The following is a 22,384-nucleotide window of genomic DNA, read 5'->3' as shown; positions in this document are numbered from 1 at the left end:
TGATGTTGTTAATAAAAAAGTGGATTTAATAATAAAAATTAGCAAATTATATCAACTAAAATGCTCATAATGCATAAATATTCTAAAAAATAAAATAGTATTTTAATTCAAATAAATTTATTAATATTAATAAATTGTTATTAATTATATATTTTGCATGCATGGTATTCTACGTAAGGTACAAATGCAAAGTTAAAAACAAAATTACTCAACTAAATAAGTAATAATGTATGTTTTAAAAATTAAATTACTTAAAAAACTTAATTTAATTTTTATTTTTTTATATAAAATAAATACAATATCTGAGGGCTTTGTTTTTGTGTGTGTGTTTTTTTTTATTTACTTAACAATAGGCAAAATGTACAAGATCAACAAAAGAAAATTTTAATACAGTCTTTTTGATGGTGTCTTCATATTTTATGGAGTCCCTATAATCTTTTGTGGTAAATGAGCTGCTAGATATTGTTTGTGAAGCCTCTGACGACAAAATTGATAGAATTCAATTTCATTTGTGAAATTTTTTCTTACAATATCTTTAACTTTCTCGCTTACTGGAGGCTTGAAGTTGTTCTTGTTGATTTTTGTTAAGTATTCTGCGCTACCTAAAATTAAAAAACAAAATTAAATTATTGAATGCTTTATACAAAGAAGTATGTATGAAAAATAGTGAGTTAGTCATTTCATGAGTCCGTAGTTATTTCAAGTAAATAAAAGTAAAATGTGATATTTTTTAAAATTTCTCTAGAAATTGTTCTTATCTACAAAACTCGAAAATTCGCAAACATTTTTAATTCTCTTTGTACATCGAAAAAAACCCAGGTCCCAAAGAAACTGAATTCTTGATAGTATAAAAAAATGTCAATTAATAGTTTTGAACTTCGTTTTGAAAACTTTCGATGATGTAAACGATTTTGAATTCTAAAACTTGTGTAACATACTTTCATAAATATCTCGAACTCCTTGAAAGAATCTCGGAATGAACTTTTCAAACACTGATAAAGTAGTATTCATGTCTTCCAAAACTCCGACAACTGAATATTGGCTTTCAACAGCATATTTAGCTCTCTCAAGTGCTCCCACAGTGTTAAATGGTCTGTGAAAATAAACAAATATAATATTTAAAGACTTTACAAAAACAAAAATGTCTCATATATAAACTCACGTGCATTCATAGTCATGGCCACAGAAAAACAAACTCTGTCTTCTATGATCGCCAATACCCTCAACAGTGACTCCTTGTGTATAAGTACATTCCTGATCGCCTGATAGAACACAACTTTCAAAATCTTTCTTCAACCAAGACGGATGAGGCAATGGTAAATCTGGGAATGCAGCTTTTCTCTCAACAAAATACCATGGTGCCCGAACATAATAAAACCAGCTTATAACCCTCTCGACAGGGTCCCGAACTACATTGATATAAATCGGCGTTGGAAGACTAAATTTGGTAAAGTTGGTATAGCAAACGTGTTTGATAAACACTGAAGGCTCTGGAAGATCACTTATAACTTCGGCTAGTTCTTGTTGTTGGTCATCAGCTAATCGTATTGTTTCGACTTTTTGAACTGCATCACGATGGAATTGGAAATTATTGCGTTCGGATAGACGACGCATAAGTTCCATGAATGTTTGGCTTCCGACTTTGGGAACACGATTGAAGAAAACAAGATCGAGTTGAGCTTTGCGGGTATTGTTGAGATCTTTAGCATTTAGAGATTGCATCTGTTAAAAAAAAAGTAGGATATTAATAAGGAGTTAAATATTTAAGATATTGATATTACATAACTTTCATTTTAACATATACATCATTGCATACTTTAAATGCTTTACCTGGTAGTTAAGATCATCGACGACGTTACGATGTTGCACTGTGATTGATATTTCTGGAATTTAAAATTTTATAGGAAGACTGATTTTTATAGTTTTTATTTTTTAATAAAGGTAAAGGGCCAATTTCTTAAAATTGGAAATCAGGAGCAAGAACCGATAGAAATTTTCATTAAAACAAGTTCAAGACAGATTTGGTGCGTTCTTGACAAAAAAAATTGTTATATTAAAACGTTTCTCTTTAACCAGAAATCACTGGAACTACATATCAGATCTGATAAAAATAAAACAATTTTCTTGCAAGGTATTTATTTTGACTGATACACAAGGGGTGTTGTTTTTGAAGGTGTTGAACTTTGAAATGAAACAAAAATGTTTTTTTTTTTTTTAAGTTGTCTAATCTGAAGGTCCAATTTTCGTTGTTTTCTTTTCAACATTTGTGGCTATTAATCGTTCAAATGGTAGACATGTTCATTCAAGAGGACACAAGCGTCCACAGGTTTTTCTCAAAACCCACCTCTGTCTATCAACTCCTACTCTCACCTCCCCGCGGTGAACATCGGGTGCCTAGTACCTCAACTGGAGATTGGGTTCCAACCCCAGTGGAAAGTTGTTGGGGGCAGCAAACGAGAGAGGGGGGGGGAGAGGTGTTTCCACTAAGGCACCTCTCCTTATCCAGGCGGCAGCGGACGAATTCTCGAGATAGAATCAACGGTGGCGTCTACAGTTCCAGTAAAGTCGAACTACTTAGTGAACACCTTATAGGGTTTCTTCGACATATTCGGAGCCCAGGCCTATAAGGAGCGGTTCATCCGGCTCCCCTTCCTTGGAGTTATACTAAGGATCTGGCCCTCCAGGTTGGGGGTTGTGCCGTCGGGGTGACTTCCTGGCCACGTAAAAACATCATAGTTTCGAAGCAACAACAAGCCTCGGATACGGACGGATTCACTGTTGACAACCCACGCAAACGAAATAAGGACAACGAACTTCGGATATGTACGTGGAATGTTAGGTCCCTTAACAGACCACGTGCAGCCGAACAATTAGCGGAAGCCCTAAACTGCTGCAAGGCAGATATTACAGCCATCCAAGAAGTGCGATGGGATGGACCGGGTAAACGCAAACTAAAAGACTGCGATATCTACTACGGCGACTGCTACCGAGAACAAAGACAGCGTCTATTTGGGTGTGGATTTGTTGTTGGAACTAGGCTCAGGCAAAAAGTCTTGAGTTTCAACAGTGTGAGCGAGCGCATCACGACAATCCGCATCAAGGCTAAATTCGCCAACATAAGCCTAATATGCGCGCATGCCCCAACAGAGGAGAAAGATGAAGACACCAAAGATATGTTCTTCGAGCTCTTGGACAAGACATATGAGCAGTGCCCTGGCTATGACATTAAAATTGTCTTAGGAGATTTTAATGCCAAGCTAAGAAGAGAAGACATCTTTGGTGGCATAATCGGGAGATACAGCCTGCACGACACTACCTCCGACAACGGATTCAGGCTGGTCGATTTCGCTGCGGGGCGAGACGTTCTGGTAGCTAGTACACAGTTCACGCATCTTAATATCCACAAGGGGACATGGAAATCTCCTGATCAATCAACCGTCAACCAGATTGACCACATTGCGATCGACGCACGACACTTCTCCAGTATCCAGGATATCCGAACATTCCGAGAGGCCAACATTGACTCGGACCACTACCTCGTTGTAGCCAAGGTACGGCTACGGATATCCCGATCCAAGCCAAAACAAGGAAGTACTGTGAGAAGATTCGACGTTAGACGGCTACAATCGCAAGAGACTGCCATGTCCTTTTCCGATCGAGTCTCTAATAACCTCCTAAGGAGTCCTATGCTTCCTGCATTAAGCATTGAAAACCAGTGGCAACATTGCCTTGCAGCCATCAGAGATGCCGCCTCTGAAGTGCTAGGTTTCACACGGCCACCACAGCGAAACCCCTGGTTTGATGACGAATGCCGGCAAGCTCACGCAGCGAAACAAGAGGCATACAAAACGGCGCTGCACAAAAGGACGAGAGCTGCTCGCGAGCTCTACGAGCAGAAGAGGAGAGAGGAACACCGGCTTCTTAGACGGAAAAAAAGAGAGCATGAGAAGCGCGCGATCGAGGAGATAGAGGGATGTCACAACAGGAATGAGGTTCGTAAATTTTACCAAAAGGTAAAAAAAACCTCTCAAGGGTACCAGCCACGAACCGAAGCCTGTAAAGACGATCAAGGGAACATCGTAGTAGAACCACAGTCGATGCTGAGAATATGGAAAGATCACTTCTCCAAATTATTTAACGGCGATGACGAACCGAATTCCGCTGTAAGGGAGATAGAACCACTCAACCTCGGCGACGCAGATCAACAATTCCGCCCACCCGACCTTGACGAAGTGAAGATAGCTATATCTAAACTGAAGTCAAACAAAGCTGCTGGAGCTGACGGCATCACCGCCGAACTATTCAAAGCAGCAGGCGATGACTTGGTAGGGAGCATGCACCAACTCATCTGCAAAATTTGGTCAGAAGAAAGCATGCCCGATGAGTGGAATCTCAGCATAGTGTGCCCGATACATAAGAAAGGAGACCCTCTAAACTGCGCCAACTACAGAGGCATCAGTCTCCTTAACATTGCGTATAAGATCTTCTCTGCCGTATTATGTGAACGTCTGAAGCCATTCGTCAACAACCTGATTGGTCCTTATCAGTGTGGCTTCAGACCAGGAAAGTCCACTATCGACCAAATATTCACACTACGGCAGATCTTGGAAAAAACCCAGGAGCTTCAAATCGATACCCACCATCTCTTTATCGATTTCAAAGCCGCGTATGACAGCATCTATAGGGAAGAGCTCTACCGAGCAATGTCTAGTTTTGGCATCCCTGTCAAACTTATTCGTTTGTGCAGAATGACGATGGAGAATGCACGCTGCTCTATCAAGGTCGGAAAAGATCTTACCGATGCATTTGATGTCAAAAAAGGTTTTAGACAAGGCGATGCACTGTCATGCGACTTCTTCAACATCGTTCTGGAAAGAATTGTGCAAAACTCAACCGTCAACACTAGAGGCACAATCTTCTAAAGATCCATCCAATTACTCGGATACGCAGATGATATTGACATAATTGGAAGATCAAAGCGTGATGTCAGTGGAGCGTTTTTGAGCATTGCGACGGAAGCGAAGAAGATGGGTTTAGTGGTCAATGAGGGCAAGACCAAGTATATGCTGTCATCAAAAAAGGACACTGAACGACGACGTCTTGGACAAAACGTCACCATGGACAGCTATAACTTTGAGGTAGTTAAGGACTTTGTCTACCTAGGCACCGCTATTAATGCAGACAACGACACCAGCGCTGAAATCAAACGAAGAATAACTCTTGCAAATCGCTGCTTCTTTGGACTTAGAAGGCAATTGAGAAGTAAAGTCCTCTCTCGAGCATGTAAAATCACCATCTATAAGACACTCATCATCCCGGTTCTCATTTATGGCGCTGAGGCCTGGACCCTGTCAAAGAAAGATGAGAGCGTCTTAGGATGCTTCGAGAGAAAAATTCTTCGGGCGATTTTTGGTCCCGTACGCATAGATGGAGAATGGAGGAGAAGATATAACGACGAGCTGTACGGGCTGTACAACGACACTGACCTAGTTAGCAGAATCAAAGTCCAACGGCTTAGATGGCTAGGTCATGTAGAGCGGATGGACATCAACGCTCCAGCCCGGAAGGTCTTCGAATCCAATCCCGAGGGACGGACCTCAACCAACATGGCGTGCGAAACTGGAGACAGCTAGCTAGGGACCGAGCTGGCTGGAGACGCTTGTTGGTTGAGGCCCAGGTCCGCCCCGGACTGTAGCGCCACCTTAAGTAAGTAAGTAAGGCTATTAATCGGCATTAACGATTCTTTCAAGCTAATCGACAAAGACTAACTACTTCACGTATCTCAATAGAATATAGTCATGTAACGCTGTTTTAGATCGCACTATCGTGGTAATTCAATACAGAGGTCCTTAACGTCAAACAATACAGTTACCACAAATCTTAATTTCAATAAATAAATTGTGGGTCGTGGTATTTAACATTTTGCGATTATTATTGTAAAATTCAAATCAAATGGGGTGGCGCAACAGTCCGTTGTGAACCAGGGCCTAGTGACTTACAACTCTCAACCATTCCTGTGTGCGAGTACTGTTGTCAGGAATGGAAGGGACCTACAATTTAAGGCCGAATCCGAACGGCTAATTTGAGAAAGCACTTTTTCATGACAAGAATTACTCTTGAAGGATTTGTCAATTCCTCGCAAGAGGCAGTACCCGCGAAAATTATTTTTTTAAATTAAGCTGGCACAGGCAGGGATTGAACCCAAGACCCCTTGCATGACAGTCCAACGCACTAACCATTATGCCACGGGTACCACTATTGTAAAATTGCTGAACGAAAAAATTAGCAATAATTGCTTTATATCGGTCACCATTAACTGTAACGTTCCTTGCCAGCATCGAGTTTAAAGAACTACGAAAAAAATTATTCCAATAGCCTATAAAGCATACCGAAAAGTCAATTTTTGAAGATGTTAGGGTATCTAACGGGGCAGACCTGGGCGTTGTCTAAACCACTAAACCCAGCTTCTTCGCTTCCTTCGCAATGCTCAAAAACGCTCCACTGACACCACACTCCGATCTCCAACTATGTCAATATCATCTGCGTATCCGAGTAATTGGATTGACTTTTGGAAGATTGTGGCTCTAGTGTTGACGGTTAAGTTTTGAACAATTCTTTCCAGAACGATGTTTAACAAGTCGCATGACAGTGCATCGCCTTGTCTAAAACCTTTTTTGACATCAAATGCATCGGTAAGATCTCTTTCGACCCTGATAGAGCAGTGTGCAAATCTCAACCGTCAAAACTAGAGGCACAATCTTAAAAAGGTCAATCCAATTACTCGGATCGTTATTATGCACAAAACGAATAAGATTGACATTGATGCCAAAACTAGACACTTCTCTGTAGAGCTCATCACTATAGATACTGTCATATGCGGCTCTAAAATCGATAAAGAAATGGTGGGTATCGATTTGAAGCTCCTGGATTTTTTCCAAGATCTGCCATTAAGTGAATGTTGCATCAATGGTGGACTTTCCTTGCCTGAATCCACACTGATAAGGATGATTGTTGACGAACGGCTTTAGACGTTTACATAATACGGCAGGAGGATCTTATATGCAATGTTCAGAAGACTGATGCCTTTGCAGTTAGCGAAATTTAGAGGGTCGTCTTTCTTACTATGATGAGATACCACTTGTCATCGGGCATGATTTTTTTCGACCATATTATGCAGGTGAGTTGGTTTATGTTCCCTACAAAGTCACTGTGAATAGTTCGACAGCGATGCCGTCAGCTCCAGCAGCTTTGTTTGACTTCAGTTTAGATATACATAGCTATCTTCACTTCGTCGAGGTCGGGTAGGCGGAATTGTTGATCTTTGTTGCCTAGGTTGAGTGTTTCTATCTCCCTTACAGCGGAATTCGGTTCGTCATCGCCGTTATATAATTTGGAGAAGTAGTCTTTCCATATCCTCAACATAGACTGCGGTTCTACTACTATGTTCCCCTGATCGTCCTTACAGGCTTCGGTTCGTGGCTGGTACGATTGGAGAGTTTTTTTTTTCATTTTGGTCAAATTAACGAACTTCATTCCTGTTGTGACATCCCTCTATCTCCTCGATCATGCGCTTCTTAAGCTTTCTTTTTTTCCATCTAAGAAGCCGGTGTTCCTCTCTCCTCTTCTGCTCCTATAGCTCTGGTCCTTCTGTGCAGGGCCGTTTTGTATGACTGTTGCTTAGCTGCATGGCGCTTGCCGGCATTCGTCGTCAAACCATGGGTTTTTCTGTAGTGGCTGTGTGAAACCTAGCACTTCAGAGGCGGCATCTCTGATGGCTGCAAGGCAATGTTGCCACTGGTTTTCAATGCTTAATGCAAGCAGCATAAGACTTCTTAAGAGGTTATTAGCGAATCGATCGAAAAAGTACATGACAGTCTCTTGCAATTGCAGCCGTCTAACGTAGAATCTTCTCACAGTACTTCCATGTTTTGGATCGGGATATCCGTAGACGTACCTTGACTACAATGAGGTAGTGGTCCGAGTCAATAATGGCCTTTCTCCACTTACACTATTATAATCATTCCAAGACGGAAGTTTTGTTCATTGACGTTTCAAGTCAACCGAAAGTGATCTTCACCGCTAACGAAACTCGTGGAAAATTTGGATCCAAGGCAATGTGGTTTTACCCCAATGCACAGCTGATAAAATGGCCACCAAATAAAATACTTTTGTCTACTTAAAGTGTTATACCTTATGAAAAGCCACGTATATTTTTTCAAAAATTCTCAGACGGAATAATTAAATCTTCACAAAAAAAGTTAAATATATAAATTTCCTAAGGAAAGAAATAACAAAAAGCTGAGGTGAAAAGATTACGAATTCTTCAATCAACTCTTAAACATCTTCATGTTTTCTCTCATTGAATTAATTTAGTCGATGAAATGGGTTTTCCTATTTAATTTTTTGTTCCAAATTGTATTCCTAAATCTGCGTTTTCCGATGGATATTCCATAAGATTGATAGATTTGGCACAAGTTAACATTGGCCAATAGTCTGGATAGAGGAAATTCATAGCATTCATTGGTAAAGGTTGGTACGAAGTGAAGATGTTGTAGATATCGGGTTCAGCTTTGATTCTTGAGCAACTTCTCATGTCAAAACCTATGCATTTATTTAAAGTATATGTTGGGCGAGTTGAGGGGTAATGTTCTTTTGTGAGGCATAATTTAACAACCCTCAACTTGATGTTTGGTCTAATTTTAATTTTCAGCTGAGGCAAGGTAAGTTGGTTAGAAAACTGTTGTGAGGCATAAAATTGATCTATTGAACTTTTCAAATCGATTGACCTGGGATTCTTTATATCTCAAGCTTCTTCTTCTCTAAAAAAGATTGTGTTAAGATTCGGTTTTTGTGTTAAGGTTAAATGAGAACAACAAGCATATTGCAAAATGACTAGGATTTTATTAAAACATTTATTTTTTACTTCACGGATCATAAATCAATAAGTTCTTTTAATTTAATGGAAATATATTGCTTGTAGAGCCTTTGTTTGCAAAAATGATAAAATTCATACTCCTGTGTGAAATTCCTCCTGATCATTTCCTTAACATCTTCATAAACTTTTGGCTTGCGTTTATTTCTATTCCTATTCATAATTTTTTCTTTGTGTACTGAAAATAAAATAGATTCACAAATATTTTTTTTTAAATAATTTTTTTTTTGGTGTTAAATTTACTATCAAATATAAGCTTGGCTCCATTGAAATATCGTGGAATGAATTTTTCCAGCACCGACAAAGTAACATTGGTATCTTCCCAGCTTCCAACTACAGCGTAATATTTTTCAACATTATGTTTGGCAATTTGAACTGCAGCGGGTGAATTAAATGGTCTGTAAGTTCGCATAAATTGTTTTATTTATAGAAAGAATAATTAATTTACTTTTATCATGAAGAATCTTACAAACAATCGGTAGATTGGCCACAAAAGAACAACGACTGTCGCCGAAAGTCTATATTCTTATCAAGCAAGGAATATTGCTCGAATACACATTCAGGATCTCTATTTCGAACGCATTTATTAAAATCCTTCTTCCACCAATCTAAACCTTTGATCTCATCATTTGGTTGCCTCATAAAGCGAATAGCATTTCTATAGCCACTTCGAGCATAGAAAAACCAACTGATAACACGTTCCACAGGATCTCGCACCATATTTATATAGATAGGTTGAACATAACCGAATTGGGTGAAATTAATAAAACTCATATGTTCCATAAAAAAAGTTCCATCGGGCAGGTCTGAAATCTCCTCAGCTATGCCTTGTATTTTGGACAGTTCCAAATGCTGTTGGGTTTTTGGATTTAATTTAAATTGAAAATCGTTGAATCGTTTGAGAATAAGTATCAATTCCATCAAAGCTTCACTGCCAACCTTGGCTGCGCGATTAAAAAATACAATATTGGGATTAGAATGTTTGGTGTTGTTTAGGGTGTCCGCGCTTAGAGATTGTAGCTATAAAATTTAAGAACAAAACGCGTAATGTTTTATATATAAGTTCACTTATGGTTCTGTATAGATGATAGCCATTTATTAGCGTTATGAAATGCTCATAAAGTAAGTTGAAAGGTTTAAGATGTTTGCGGAGGTATTTAAGGAAGATTGAAAGAAATAATATCAACATTAAGCAAATTTTATTTTTAGAAGGAATCTAATAGATTTTGAATAATAGTCAAGCACTAAAGAAAAACATAAAAACTGAAGAAACAAATGTTTCTGAAATATTAAATTAGATTAAAAATAAGACAATTTTGTATTGTTTTTTAAATTGTTTAGTTTATTTGTTTAGTTTTCGAAAGCGTTTTATCAAATTTCATTAATTCATCAAGTTTTACAGCCAGGTACTGTTTATAAAGACGTTGTCTGCAGAATTGATAGAATTCAATTTCTCGTGTGAAATTTTTGCGAACCATTTCTTTGATTTCTTCACTTATGTGTGCTTTCATTGGATTATGGTTTTTTATATTTTCATTTAATCCCACTATAAAATAAGAATTAAAAAAGGTTATGTTGATTTTTCTTTAATTCACTTAAAAATAAACAAATGTTATTATTTTGTTTCTCAAATTTTCTACTCGTTTGCTTTCGCCAGAGAAATTATTACCTTTTTTCAACGCCTTTTTTAATTTTACTGCTTTCATTAGATTTAATAGACAAATTTAGATTCCTTCAGTTCTGTTATCATACTTTCAGTACAAGTATAGCGGTGAAAAAGGGGCTGGCGCCTTACATCTCTTAACTATTCGTATGTTCTAGTAACCTACAGTTCTTAAAAGCCGGATCCGAATGGCACTATTTGAGATTACGCAAAAGATAATCCTTTTTTTGTACACTGTTAAAATGCATGAAATTATTGTTGATAGGAAGAAGTTGGTCCATCTTCCCCAGAGCATCAAAAAGGGTATTTTAAGTCCTAATAATTGAACTAGATAAAGGGACTATTGCGTGAAAAATCTACAAAAACAAAGGTTGGAAAATATCTCCCTACCGCCTTTTTGTCTTTTGAATTTGTACAACGTGCTAAAGAGCACGTATCTGGCAATACTATAATACATCATTTGAAAGGTCTTGACATAATCTGCAAAACAACACTGTGCATGATTAGTTAGGATATTGTGTTCAACAGTTATAAACGTGTAAACATGGAGTTTACTAACGCCGAAATTTGCATTATTTTAAAGTTTTCCTTCGTTAAAGGCAAATCCGATAATGCAATTTTCCGTCAGATTACTTGTTAAGTGTTTTGGGGGATGTAATTCTAAAAGTTCGAAACGCGGAGCAATGGTTTCGACGATTCAGAGCCGGTTTAAACGACACCATGGATTAGCCAGCCGGCGGAAGACAAATGAGAATCATATTATGTAAAACATCGAGTTAGACCCACATGTGGCATCTCGTGACATCGCCACATAGATGGGAATTAGTCACTTGACCATTTTAAACCAACTCCAGAAGGCTAGATACAAAAAAGCTTATTGTTTGTATGCCGCATGATTTGACTCAAAAAAACCTTCTGGATATGCGATATGCTGCTGAAACGGAACGAACTCTACCCATTTTGGAAGCGGATAGTGACTGGCACCGAAAAACGGATCACACACGACAATATCAAGCGAAAAAGATTGTAGTAGTAAGCCGGTGAATCTTCCCAAACAGCGGCTAAGTCGAGATTGACGGCCAGGAAGGTATTGCTGTGTTTTTGTTGAAATTGAAAAGTAATCATACACCACGAGCTGCTCCGCTTAAAGAAGGCGATCGACCAGAAGCGTCCAGAATTAGCCAGCAGGAAAGGTGTCGTGTTCCACGAGGACAACGCCAGAGTGCACACTTCGTTGAAGACTCGTCAGAAGCTACGGGAGCTCGAATGAGTGGTTTTATCGCATCCACCATACGCGCCAAGTGATTACTAGCTGTTCCTATCCATGGCGAACACCCTTTTAGTGTAAAATTGAACTTAAAAGACGTTTGTTAAAAATTCTGTCCAAGTTCTTCGCAAATAAGGAGGGAGGTATTATGAAACTGCCGTCTAGATGGATACAGATTATTAAATAAAAACAGTGCAGATTTGAACTAAATCCGATCACTGTAACACTTTTTATAAAGCGTAAGAGCAAAAAAGATGAAGGGAGATATTTTCTAACCTTTAGAAAATAAAAAACTTTTCACTAGTTTCAATTTTCTCGAAAACATGCAAAAAATAAAATGCACGACTGGGTCGCACGAACTTGCTCCTGTATGCACAGAGTCTGTTAAAAAAAGTACTTACATGAGATTTAAAAATATACCTGCAAAATAAGTTTGGCTTCAAAGATATAAATGCCATTTGAATTGTCAAAAAAACCGCACGATCTTTGTATATGAAAACCATAGTACTCTCATGAGCAGAAACTTTAAGGGCGACCAGATGCCAAGTCGTTGGCGTGGCGTTAGAAAAGTGGAGAAATTCAGCGGTAGCGAGAGAAAAATATTATTTCCATTCCCATAAGCAGCCAGCAGAATAAGGGAGATAATTAATTTTCGACCCAAAAAGTCTACACAATTTCCTTCATTCTATTTGAGTCTATCCTTGTGTATATTTTCACATAAGGAGCTTCCATATGAAGGTTGATGAATTTGTTTTTGTTTTATTTATCTAATAAGGGGATGAAACAAACTTTTGCATTCTTACGTCAGCTGTTTAGGATCTTTTACCGATATTTGTTTTTATTTACATTCATAAGTCTGCTTTTACTTTGGTACGATCTTTGTATATGAAAAATGGTTTCTATTATGTATAAAGCTACGATTCTATTCATATAGATTCAACTTGTTTCTTCAAAACTTTTTTCCTTTAGATAGCTTTATTGTAATTTCATATTAGAAGAACCAGGATGGAAAATAAATAAGATAAGAAAGAGGCATGACCATGAATGTTTAAATTGTAAGGCGATCGCCTGTTGGTTGTGTAGTTAGGTAGCAGGTCGATGTCTAAAACGAATAAAGAATAGTTCATTGGCGTTCTTAGCTTTATGCAGATAGATAGATAAGGACATGTTTATGATGATAATGAAGGAATGTTATTGGTAGCTAAAAGGTACATACTACATTTCTTCTTTACTACAAGTTTTCAGCGCAAACATGGAGTTTTTACGTTCAGTTTATTTATTTTGTTAAAGTTTAAAAAAATAACAAGCATACGAACAGGTACAAGAAATTGCTATTGATGTTTTGTTTACAATCAGGCTTTTGTGCGTTTGGGATTTTAGTTATGAAGTGACACGTAAGCAGTAGTTGTAGAAGTCGTACGTAATACCTTTATAATTAGGTATAATGTGTATAGGTACGTTGAAAAAGTGATTCTAATAGAAAATACATATACTCTTTCTGACCCGTTTCTTTAACTTGTAGGTACTAAGTTTATATAGGCGAAGGAAAGTAAATCATGTGTGAAACAACCTTATTCGTAAAGAATAATATTTTAAAATCACATGTACAAAGGTACCAAGATAATACTTCTTGATAGACACTTTAAAATAGATTGTTGATTAAATATATCATATTCGTTAATCCGATAAAGTTGCGCTACATGAGCGGCCATTGTTGGTATTTACAATAATTTTAGTTATAAAAATACATAAATATGTACCAAATGCACTAATTTAGATAAAAGCTAGGAATGTAATTACAATTTTGTCAAAATAATGCGCTCTTTCGGGCTCATGCACAGTTAAAATATTTAAAAAAAAATTATTTTAAGATTCAAAATTTCGCCCGAAAAATAAGTTTGTCTTCAAAAATTTAAATGCCATTTTATAAATAAAAAAACATTTGATTTTTCAAAATTTTTTTATGAAAATCGTTAGAGCGGTTTTTTTTTAAATTAATTTTTTATATATAAAATTTTTCAATTTTGTTCTAAAAATATTTTTGGTATACAGTTGTTAAGATATTAAAAATATACGCTACACATTTGAATTTCGTAAAAAAATGTTGACCCGTTTTTGAGATATCGAATTTTGAAAAAATAAAATTCAATATTTTTTTAAAAATCCAAGCAATAAAAAATTTCACTTTTGATAATCAAATATTGTTAAAGCAATATAAGAGCTTATTCAGAGAAAAAATTATTGAAATCGGTTTATAAGTTGCTGAGAAAATTAAAAAACAAAATAACGGTTCTATGAGCAGTACCTTTCCTGAGCAATACAAAAATTTGTTTTTCTTAGTGAAAGAAGCCAAGTTTAAAAATAAAATTTTAGAGAAAATTTAAAGAAAATCTATCGGTTTGTTTTTGAAAAAATTCGAATTTTCGTTTTTTGACAAACAAAATTCTATGGTGGCCACTGTTAGTTTTGATCTTAAAAAAAAAATGAAAAAAACGCCTAACGCGAATCTGCTCAAAACCTTAACTTCCAAGTTTGAACTCAATCGAACCAATGGTTTAGGCTGTAGGAGCGTGGACAGACAGACAAAACCGACCGGACGGAATCGCGGGACCCACTTTTTTCGACTTGTCTACCATCGTAATATCATGTTTGATTAAAATCTCGAGTTCGAAATTTTGCACGAATGCAAAACTTGCCATATAGTTCCTATATGTCGCAAGTAAAAATAAAACCACTTAAGTTTTCTAGTTTAATCAGTAATACAAAATTGGTTGAAATATTTAACATGATTTTTAGAACTTAAAAGAATATAAGAAATAAGGAGAGAAATATTTCACAATATCTCAAAAACTAGGAAAGATATTGACTTCTTTGTTCTCCTAATACTTCAGTCAAAACTCATTTGTCATCAGTTTTTTGTTTTTTCGTAGATTACGTGTTTTGTAAAAAAAAGTTGTTCATTGAATTAAAAAATTACCTAAAAGTTAAAAACAATATTTTTCATATGATCAATTAAGTTTGATTTCAATATCTTTTTCTTCCCGAAAAACAATATTTTTATTCGAAAATCAGTTTCCGGCCGAAAATCAATTTTTACTAATTTAAGTATCATTTCTTGAAAAAATATCACTTATGCACGAGACATCGAGATATTGTAGATTTTATTTTTTATGAAAAAATTACAGTTGTATTTGTATGAACAAATTACTAAATTACGGAAACTATATTCTTAAAAGATTAAATTAGTTTGAGACCAAATTTTTCAATTTTTAAAAGATTTTTAAGTCGAAAATAAATTTTAACCAATTTTTAGTAATGTTTTTTTTTTTGGTTTTCATATTTTGTAAAAAAAAAACTTTCAATTTGATCTTTTTAAAGAAGTCATTTCTTCATCTTTATCTTTGCATAATTATCTTTACAACAACATTAAGTCGATGTCTCCACTGGCTCTTGAGATATGGACGACGAAAAAAGCTTCCGAAAAAAGCGTACGTTCACATGTAATCTCAGACATATCCAAAAATCTTTTTAAATAAATAAAAATAAATTAGGTGGCGCAACAGTCCGTTGAGATCTTGGACAGTCCAACGCACTAACCATCACGCCACGGTACTCTAAAAATCTTTTCAAAATTAAATTAAATTTTCAATTCGACAAAGTGGACCGATTGCAATAACTTCCTATGGGATGATACAAATTTAATTGAAACTTTTTGAAAATTCTTTCTTCATCACTCAATTTTTATAATATAGCTGCTGCTTAAAATGTAAAATGTCAAAAATTAAAGACGATAGATAGGTTATAGATTTCGAGTAAAATTCAACCATTACCATCCTGATAACAATCAAGCATTTACGGTTAGAGTTGTTAATTGAATGTAAAACTGACAGGTGGGAATTAAAGGAAAACGAAACACTTTGAAAACAAACATTGGAATTTTTTTTGGCAGGTCGTTTATAGCTTTCATTAAAAATTTCTGTCATTGAATTGAATTGGAACACAAATCAGTTGTTGTATCAGCTGTTCAGGAAATTGATATTCTGTCCGGGAAATAGAAAAATAAATTTTTAGAGAAAAAGCATATGAGCAATTACACTTTTTTTCAAAAAAAAATTCTTTGGGTGATTTCCGAGCGATCAGTATTCAAAAAATTGTCCGGGTCGATTTCAATGATAGCAATAACTGGCTCCAGCCTTTCATTGAAACGAGTTTATCATCGAAAAACTAAAAATAAACCTTAAGAAAAGTTTTGAGTTAAATATAGTATTTTTTTTTGTAAAAAAAGTTCTATAAATTATGGGCTTCATTTTAATACCAAACACAAAATAGGTAACTTTACTAATTGCTTTTAAATCTCTAAGTGAATTGTTCAATGATGAAAACCAACGGAAGCTATAAATGGCATTAAATTCTAAATTTTGGTTGAAATTCCAAAACCGAGATTTTTTTTAAAAATATTTATCTTATATGTCGAAACGTAACTATTTTCTTAAGAAAATAAATAATAAATAATTAAATATAATTATTTCAAAAAATTTAGTTTTTGCATTTTTCCATATTTTCAAAACACGATAATGAACAAAAAATAGTATGTAATAAATCTCTGGATTTCATGTATAAAATTGGACTCGAATTCCTTATAGAAAGTCTACTCAAACTCATTTCAACTCAATAGCTACAGATTTAGAAAGGGGTAAGCTTCAAAATATTTAATTTAAAACCATAATATGGTTTAGAAGCATTTTTTAGATTTTAAAATATGTTTTCTATACGAATGCAGTTCTAAATAACTTGATAAAATCGAATTAAAAATTAATAATAAATTGAAGATCAGTACAAATTTGATTTTATCAACAAAACAGCAATACAATTTATAAAAATTTTAATGTTTTAATAATTCGAGTAGAAAACTATGAAAAACAAAACAAATGCAACTTTGTAAAATATAGCTTACTGTAGTATAATTCTGTTGCACCCTTAAAATATTTTGGAATATATTTTTCGAGAACAGTTAATGTGATATTTGTGTCTTCCCAAGTTCCAACCACTGCATACTCCCTCTCTACATTCCGTTTGGCAATTTGCAATGGAATGTTTGAGTTAAATGGCCTTTAAAATATTGTTTATATTTTTTTTTTTAAGTAAATAAATTTAAGTTGCATTCAAACTCACATGCATTTCTTTGGATTGTGACCACAAAAGAATAAAGTTTGCCTCCTCTGATCTCCCACCTTTTCCGAACTCGATCCTTCAATATATGAACAAACTTTTGAATTTGATTTCACACATTCATCAAAATCCATATTAACCCATTTGGGGTTGGGCATTTTCATATTGATTTTCTTTCGCATTGGCACAAATATCCAGGGCGACCGAACATAGTAGAACCAACTTATAACCCTTTCGACGGGATCTCGAACCATGTTTATATAAATTGGTCGTGTTTGTTGGTACTTTGTAAAATTCATATAATTAACGTGACTAACAAAAACCAATGGTTCTTGTAAATTGTTGGCAACGTTATCAACTAATTCTTCTTCTTCCTCTTTGCTGAGATAGGATTTTATTCCATCAACTTGATTGTCAATAGCAACTCCAAAACTATGGACTTTGGCTAGACTTTTTAGAAGCTGAACAAGTTGAACGCTACCAGTTTTCGGTACTCGATTGAAAACAACAACATCCATTTCGGCTTTTTTGGTATTGTTTAGATGGTCTGGATTGAGGTTGAAAATCTACAAATTATGTTGATATAGGAGACAAGTGATTTATTAAGTTTCGATTTATTCGACGGTAGATACACCAACATGCAAAAATCGGAGAGTTAATTTGAATGATGTGTGATTTAAGCAGAAAGAGATCTTTTGAAGGTTTAAATTAAAGATAGAATTCAATGTTAATGTGAGTTCCATAGTTATGGTCCAGTAGGAGCTATCATTAGTTTTTATTATTCCAAATTTTGTTGCAAGATTTAAAAACTAGTAAGAGAGTCAAATTGTTTTGTTTGGTGCCGAAATCTGATGAGTTTTAGATTTTTGCTGCTAAAAAAGTAGGTACATGATTTTTCAGTGATGGAATCGTTTAAAAGAGAAGAGCTGATTGTTGATTGCACACTTCGGAACAAAATCGTTCCACTGAAAGCGTTCAATTTTCGTCGTATTGCGTCCTGTCAATTTTACTTTCAATTTTTTTTTTTCAATTGCAACACATAGAAACATTACGATGGCAGAGAAGTCGATGAAAGTTATCCCTTCGATTCCGTCTGTCTGTCGGCCCTCGCTATTGTGTCGATTTAGTTCAAGTTAGTTAGGAGTTTTTTTTATTTTTTAAAACGAAAAATAACAGCAGCCCCCAAAAAATTGTTTGGCCAAAAATTCGAATTTTCTCAAAACCGAACCGATAGTTTTTTATTAAATTAAACCAATTTTTTTTAACTCGACTTTGCTTCTAACAAGAAGAAAATCGTATTATTGTAATGCTCCAGAAACGTACTTCTCACATAACCTTTATTTTGTTTTAAAGTTTTTTTTGAGCCGGTTTTAAAAGCACAAGCTCTTATACTTACATATATTCGATGATCAAAATTGTTTTTGTTCAATATCTCAGAAAAGGGTGAACATTTTTTAATGAAATTCAAATGTAAAATAGGAACTAAATAAAATAAATTTAAATGTAAAATAAGAACTAAATAACTTAATTTCAATTATTTTTAAGACAATATTTAAAAATGTATGTAGACAAAATTAATGAAATAATTAGTTAATAAAGGTTTTTTGACGTTTTTAAATCTAAAAATATAGAAAATATATATTCAAACAGACTTTTTAGATACGAGAGTAAGTTTCTTATCATGTACTTCATTTTTATTTGGAACGGGTTCAAATGGGTATTACTTTCGATTTGAAGTTATATGTTCAAATATTTTTGAGAGGAAGCGCATAATTGGGTTTGATTTTAATTTCAAGATATTCATTAAATTTTGGAAAAATGGAAATGCCCATAAATTTTTATATGTAATAGCGTCTCTAATTGTCCCGACATTTTGTTATTTTTAAACAAGTTACAGCATTCTGAAAGACTATGACTATGCATATCAATATATTTATTCCTCCGGCCATTTAAGCGCTCATATGAAATGTAGGCTTCCCTTGACGAATTTAAGAATTTTAAAACTAAACAATATTTTTGTTGTTTGTAAAAATTGATTTTCGACTCAAATATCTTTTCAAAAATTTGAGACTATGGCTTCCAGCTAATTTTAGCTTATAAGAAATATTGTTTTTAATATTCTGAGAAATTTTGAGAAAAATCCAATTGACAGTTTTTTTGACAAAAAATAAAAACCTAAACAAACAAATTAATAAAAGTTGGTAAACATTGATTTTCGACTCAAATATCTTTTCAAAACTTTGAAATATTGAAAATAAATATTGATGTCAACATTCAGTCAAATTTTGAGATTGATTTTCGACTCAAATATTTTTTCAAAACTTTGTGATTATGGCTTCGAACTGATTTTTACTTATAAGAAGTGTTCTTTTCACCATTCGGTAAAATTTTGAGCAAAATCGAATTGACAGTTTTTTTTTACAAAAAACAAAAACCTAAACAAAAAAATACCTTTTCAAAAATTTGAAATATTGGCTTTAAACTCCTTTTATCTTTCAAAAAATATTGTGGTCAACATTCAATAAAATTTTGAGAAAAATCGGGATGAAAGTTTTTTTAACAAAAAATAAAAACCTAAACAAAAAAATCAATGAAAATTGGTAAAAATTGATTTCCGACTCAAATAGCTTTACAAAAATTAAAAGCAATGTCTTCAACCTTTTTTTATTTCACAGAAAATATTGTTTTCGATATTCAGTTTTTTTTATATAAACCCAAAAGTCCGTTTTGTCATAAAAACAAGCAAGAGAAATCGACGGACGGGATGGGAAGTTATCAGTGTGGGGAGCATCCCAGCCTCTTTTTTATTTTAAGCAATGAGCGTTTAACCAACATAAGTAACAAATTTTACTCTTCGAAAAAAGTGTGCAATAAATAGATTGGAAGATAACCTACTTTTTTAAACAGGTCTGTTTAGTTGAAGCTTCGCATATCCAATATACACCTCTTTATTACCTGAGATAGACTTGAAGTATTTGGAATTTACTTTATTGCGGCTGCTGCTGTTAATTAATCACTCGTTTATTCGATAGTCGTTCTCTTTTTTCTAGTATCTGCGATTTGAATGTTTGACTTAAAATATGTAAGTTATGTTTATAGTAATGTTACGTCTCCACTCTTGCTCAGTTTTAAATGCCAAAAGTTCGAATACACATTAACTTGGTTATTTCACGGCTTAAGACCTGCATATGTACCATAGAAGTACTTCCTTGCTTGGTAAAAAAGTAATAATGTTAAGTGTTTGCAAGCTCATTTAGATTTGCCAAATTTTGTAGGTCCATAAAGATGATATATATTTGTGACAAGTCCGAACTCTGTTAACTAAATTGTAAATAAAATATAAATGATATTCGTAATCTAGGAACCATTATGTGTGATCTAAAATCTACGGTTCGACTGTAAAGAAAGATAATCTCTAGAAACTCTGACATTTGCGAAAATAGGTCTCTTAACTTAATTGAAAAGAAGCCATTACATCCACAAAAGGTCACTGTTTGGTGCACTCTTTCCTACGGAGGTGTTATTAAACCTTACTTCTTCGAAAATGACGCACGATGGACATGTCATCGTCAATTCGGAGTGTTATGGTCATATAATAACCAATTTTTTTTGCCTGCTATATGACTTGGAGAATATGTGGTTTCAACGAGGCGGTGCCAAGCCACATGCCACACAACTCGAGCGAATATGGATTAGTTGCATAATTTCTCGTCGTGGCGATATGAAATGAACACCAAGATCATGGGATTTGGCAAAGTTGGACTTTTATTTGTAGAGCTTCTGGAAAGACCGTGTCTATGCAGATAAACCTTTGAACTCTTGAGCACTTATGTGTCAAAAAGTGGTCGAACATTACTTCAAAAATTGGATGCTTTCAACAATTCATTTGAAGTATGTAGTGTTTCACACGTAACACACTTGTTAATGATGACGTTCCTGAGGGATCAATCCTTGGACCTTTACTGTTTTTATTGTTCATTAATGATCTGCCCTCTGCTTTGTCTTATTGTCAGATATACAGATGATGTCCAATTATATATTAGTTTTCCTATGATGATGCTTAAGGATGCAATATCTAAAATGAATATTGATTTACAGGCTAAAAATGATTGGTCGACACGGAACGGACTTAAACTCAATCCTGAAACCAAACCCAGATAATTTTCCCCCCGTTATGGTGAATAATTGTATTATTGAATATGTTGCCCATGTTATACATTTAGGTTTATTCTTTAAAAACAGGTTAACTTGGAATAACCATGTCGATAAAGTTGTGTCAAAGATGTATACTTCACTTAGAGCACTATCTGTTACTAAATACGTACTACCTACCCATATTAAATTAAAGCTGGTAAAAACACTTGCCCTACCTACAGTAACATACGGGTGTGAGCTGTTTGCTGGTCTTGATTCTCAATCAGCTCACAATCTAAAGATGTTATTTATTGCAATAGCTCGGTTTGCTTTTAACCTTCGACGTAGGCATAGGTTCAATCATGTCTCTTCTCAAGCTCGTCAGCTTTTTAATTGCGATCTGGTAGCTTTCATCAAATATCGTTGATATATTTTAATCTTCAAATTGATTGTTCAAAAGACTTCAAGTTATCTACGTAACAGACTTAATTTGTGTGTTTCTAGCCGTTCCATTTTATTGCGCTCGTCCACCTACGTGTTTGACATCGCACAGGCAATTCTTCGTTCCTGCTCTTAGACTATAGAATAACCTTCCCAGTCATATGAGGTCTAGAATCGAAAACAGAAAGTTTCAAGGAATTTGTTTTGAATATTTCTCGAACTTGAACTTGACATACTTTAAAATTAATCATTTTCAATTTTAATTTCCTTGCTTCTTGATTTAGATAACTTTTAATTAACTTTTGTTAATTAAAACATTTTTAATGTATAATGTATAATTATTATTAACTAATTCTTTGTTAATTTTTTTCTCACATGTTTGTTAATATATCTTTTGTTAATTGTATCTCAAATCAATGTTTAGTATCCTGTACTATTTATAAGTTTAACTTGATGTTCAGCTGACATACAAATAAATAAATATTAAATATCAAAAATATTAAATAATGTCAACGTTAAAATAAAATAGAGATATCTCTATTTTCTAGATAGAGCTTTATTTCCCAAAACTCAGGGATACCCATTTTTAACATTATTTTTATATTTTCTTATACTCTAAAAACTTCATGTTCGAAACCCAAAGACTAAGAACAAACATTTCTTTTATACCGTTCAGCATTTTTCTATTAAGAATAATTTTTACCATAAATGCTTTGGTGTTGTTTAAAGGTTTATATATGGCAGGCGAAGAATTTTATTGAAAAAAAAACACTGCTTC

The 22,384-nt window shown here is 34.4% G+C and overlaps 1 protein-coding gene across 2 annotated transcripts in view; it reads right to left on the bottom strand.

Moving 5' to 3' along the window:
• Positions 1 to 322: 322 nt before the first annotated feature.
• Positions 323 to 22,384, bottom strand: part of LOC129946264 (heparan sulfate 2-O-sulfotransferase pipe) — a 163,072-nt gene continuing 141,010 nt past the window's right edge. The window contains exons 4-6 of one of the 2 annotated variants that reach the window (XM_056056392.1): positions 1,163 to 1,722; positions 939 to 1,093; positions 323 to 602 (exon numbers count right to left, since the gene is read on the bottom strand). In XM_056056392.1, coding sequence (XP_055912367.1) covers positions 418 to 602; positions 939 to 1,093; positions 1,163 to 1,722 — 900 coding nt within the window. In that variant the 3' untranslated portion in view covers positions 323 to 417. Of the gene's footprint in view, positions 603 to 938; positions 1,094 to 1,162; positions 1,723 to 8,881; positions 9,111 to 9,175; positions 9,331 to 9,401; positions 9,953 to 22,384 lie in introns of those variants that run through there. The other variant, XM_056056393.1, reaches the window with a different exon arrangement.

The sequence above is a fragment of the Eupeodes corollae genome, chromosome 2 (genome assembly GCF_945859685.1).
Source record: "Eupeodes corollae chromosome 2, idEupCoro1.1, whole genome shotgun sequence".
Classification (NCBI taxonomy): Eukaryota; Metazoa; Arthropoda; class Insecta; order Diptera; family Syrphidae; genus Eupeodes; species Eupeodes corollae.
Note: the sequence above shows the minus strand (reverse complement) of the source record. Positions and strands in the feature narration are given on the sequence as shown.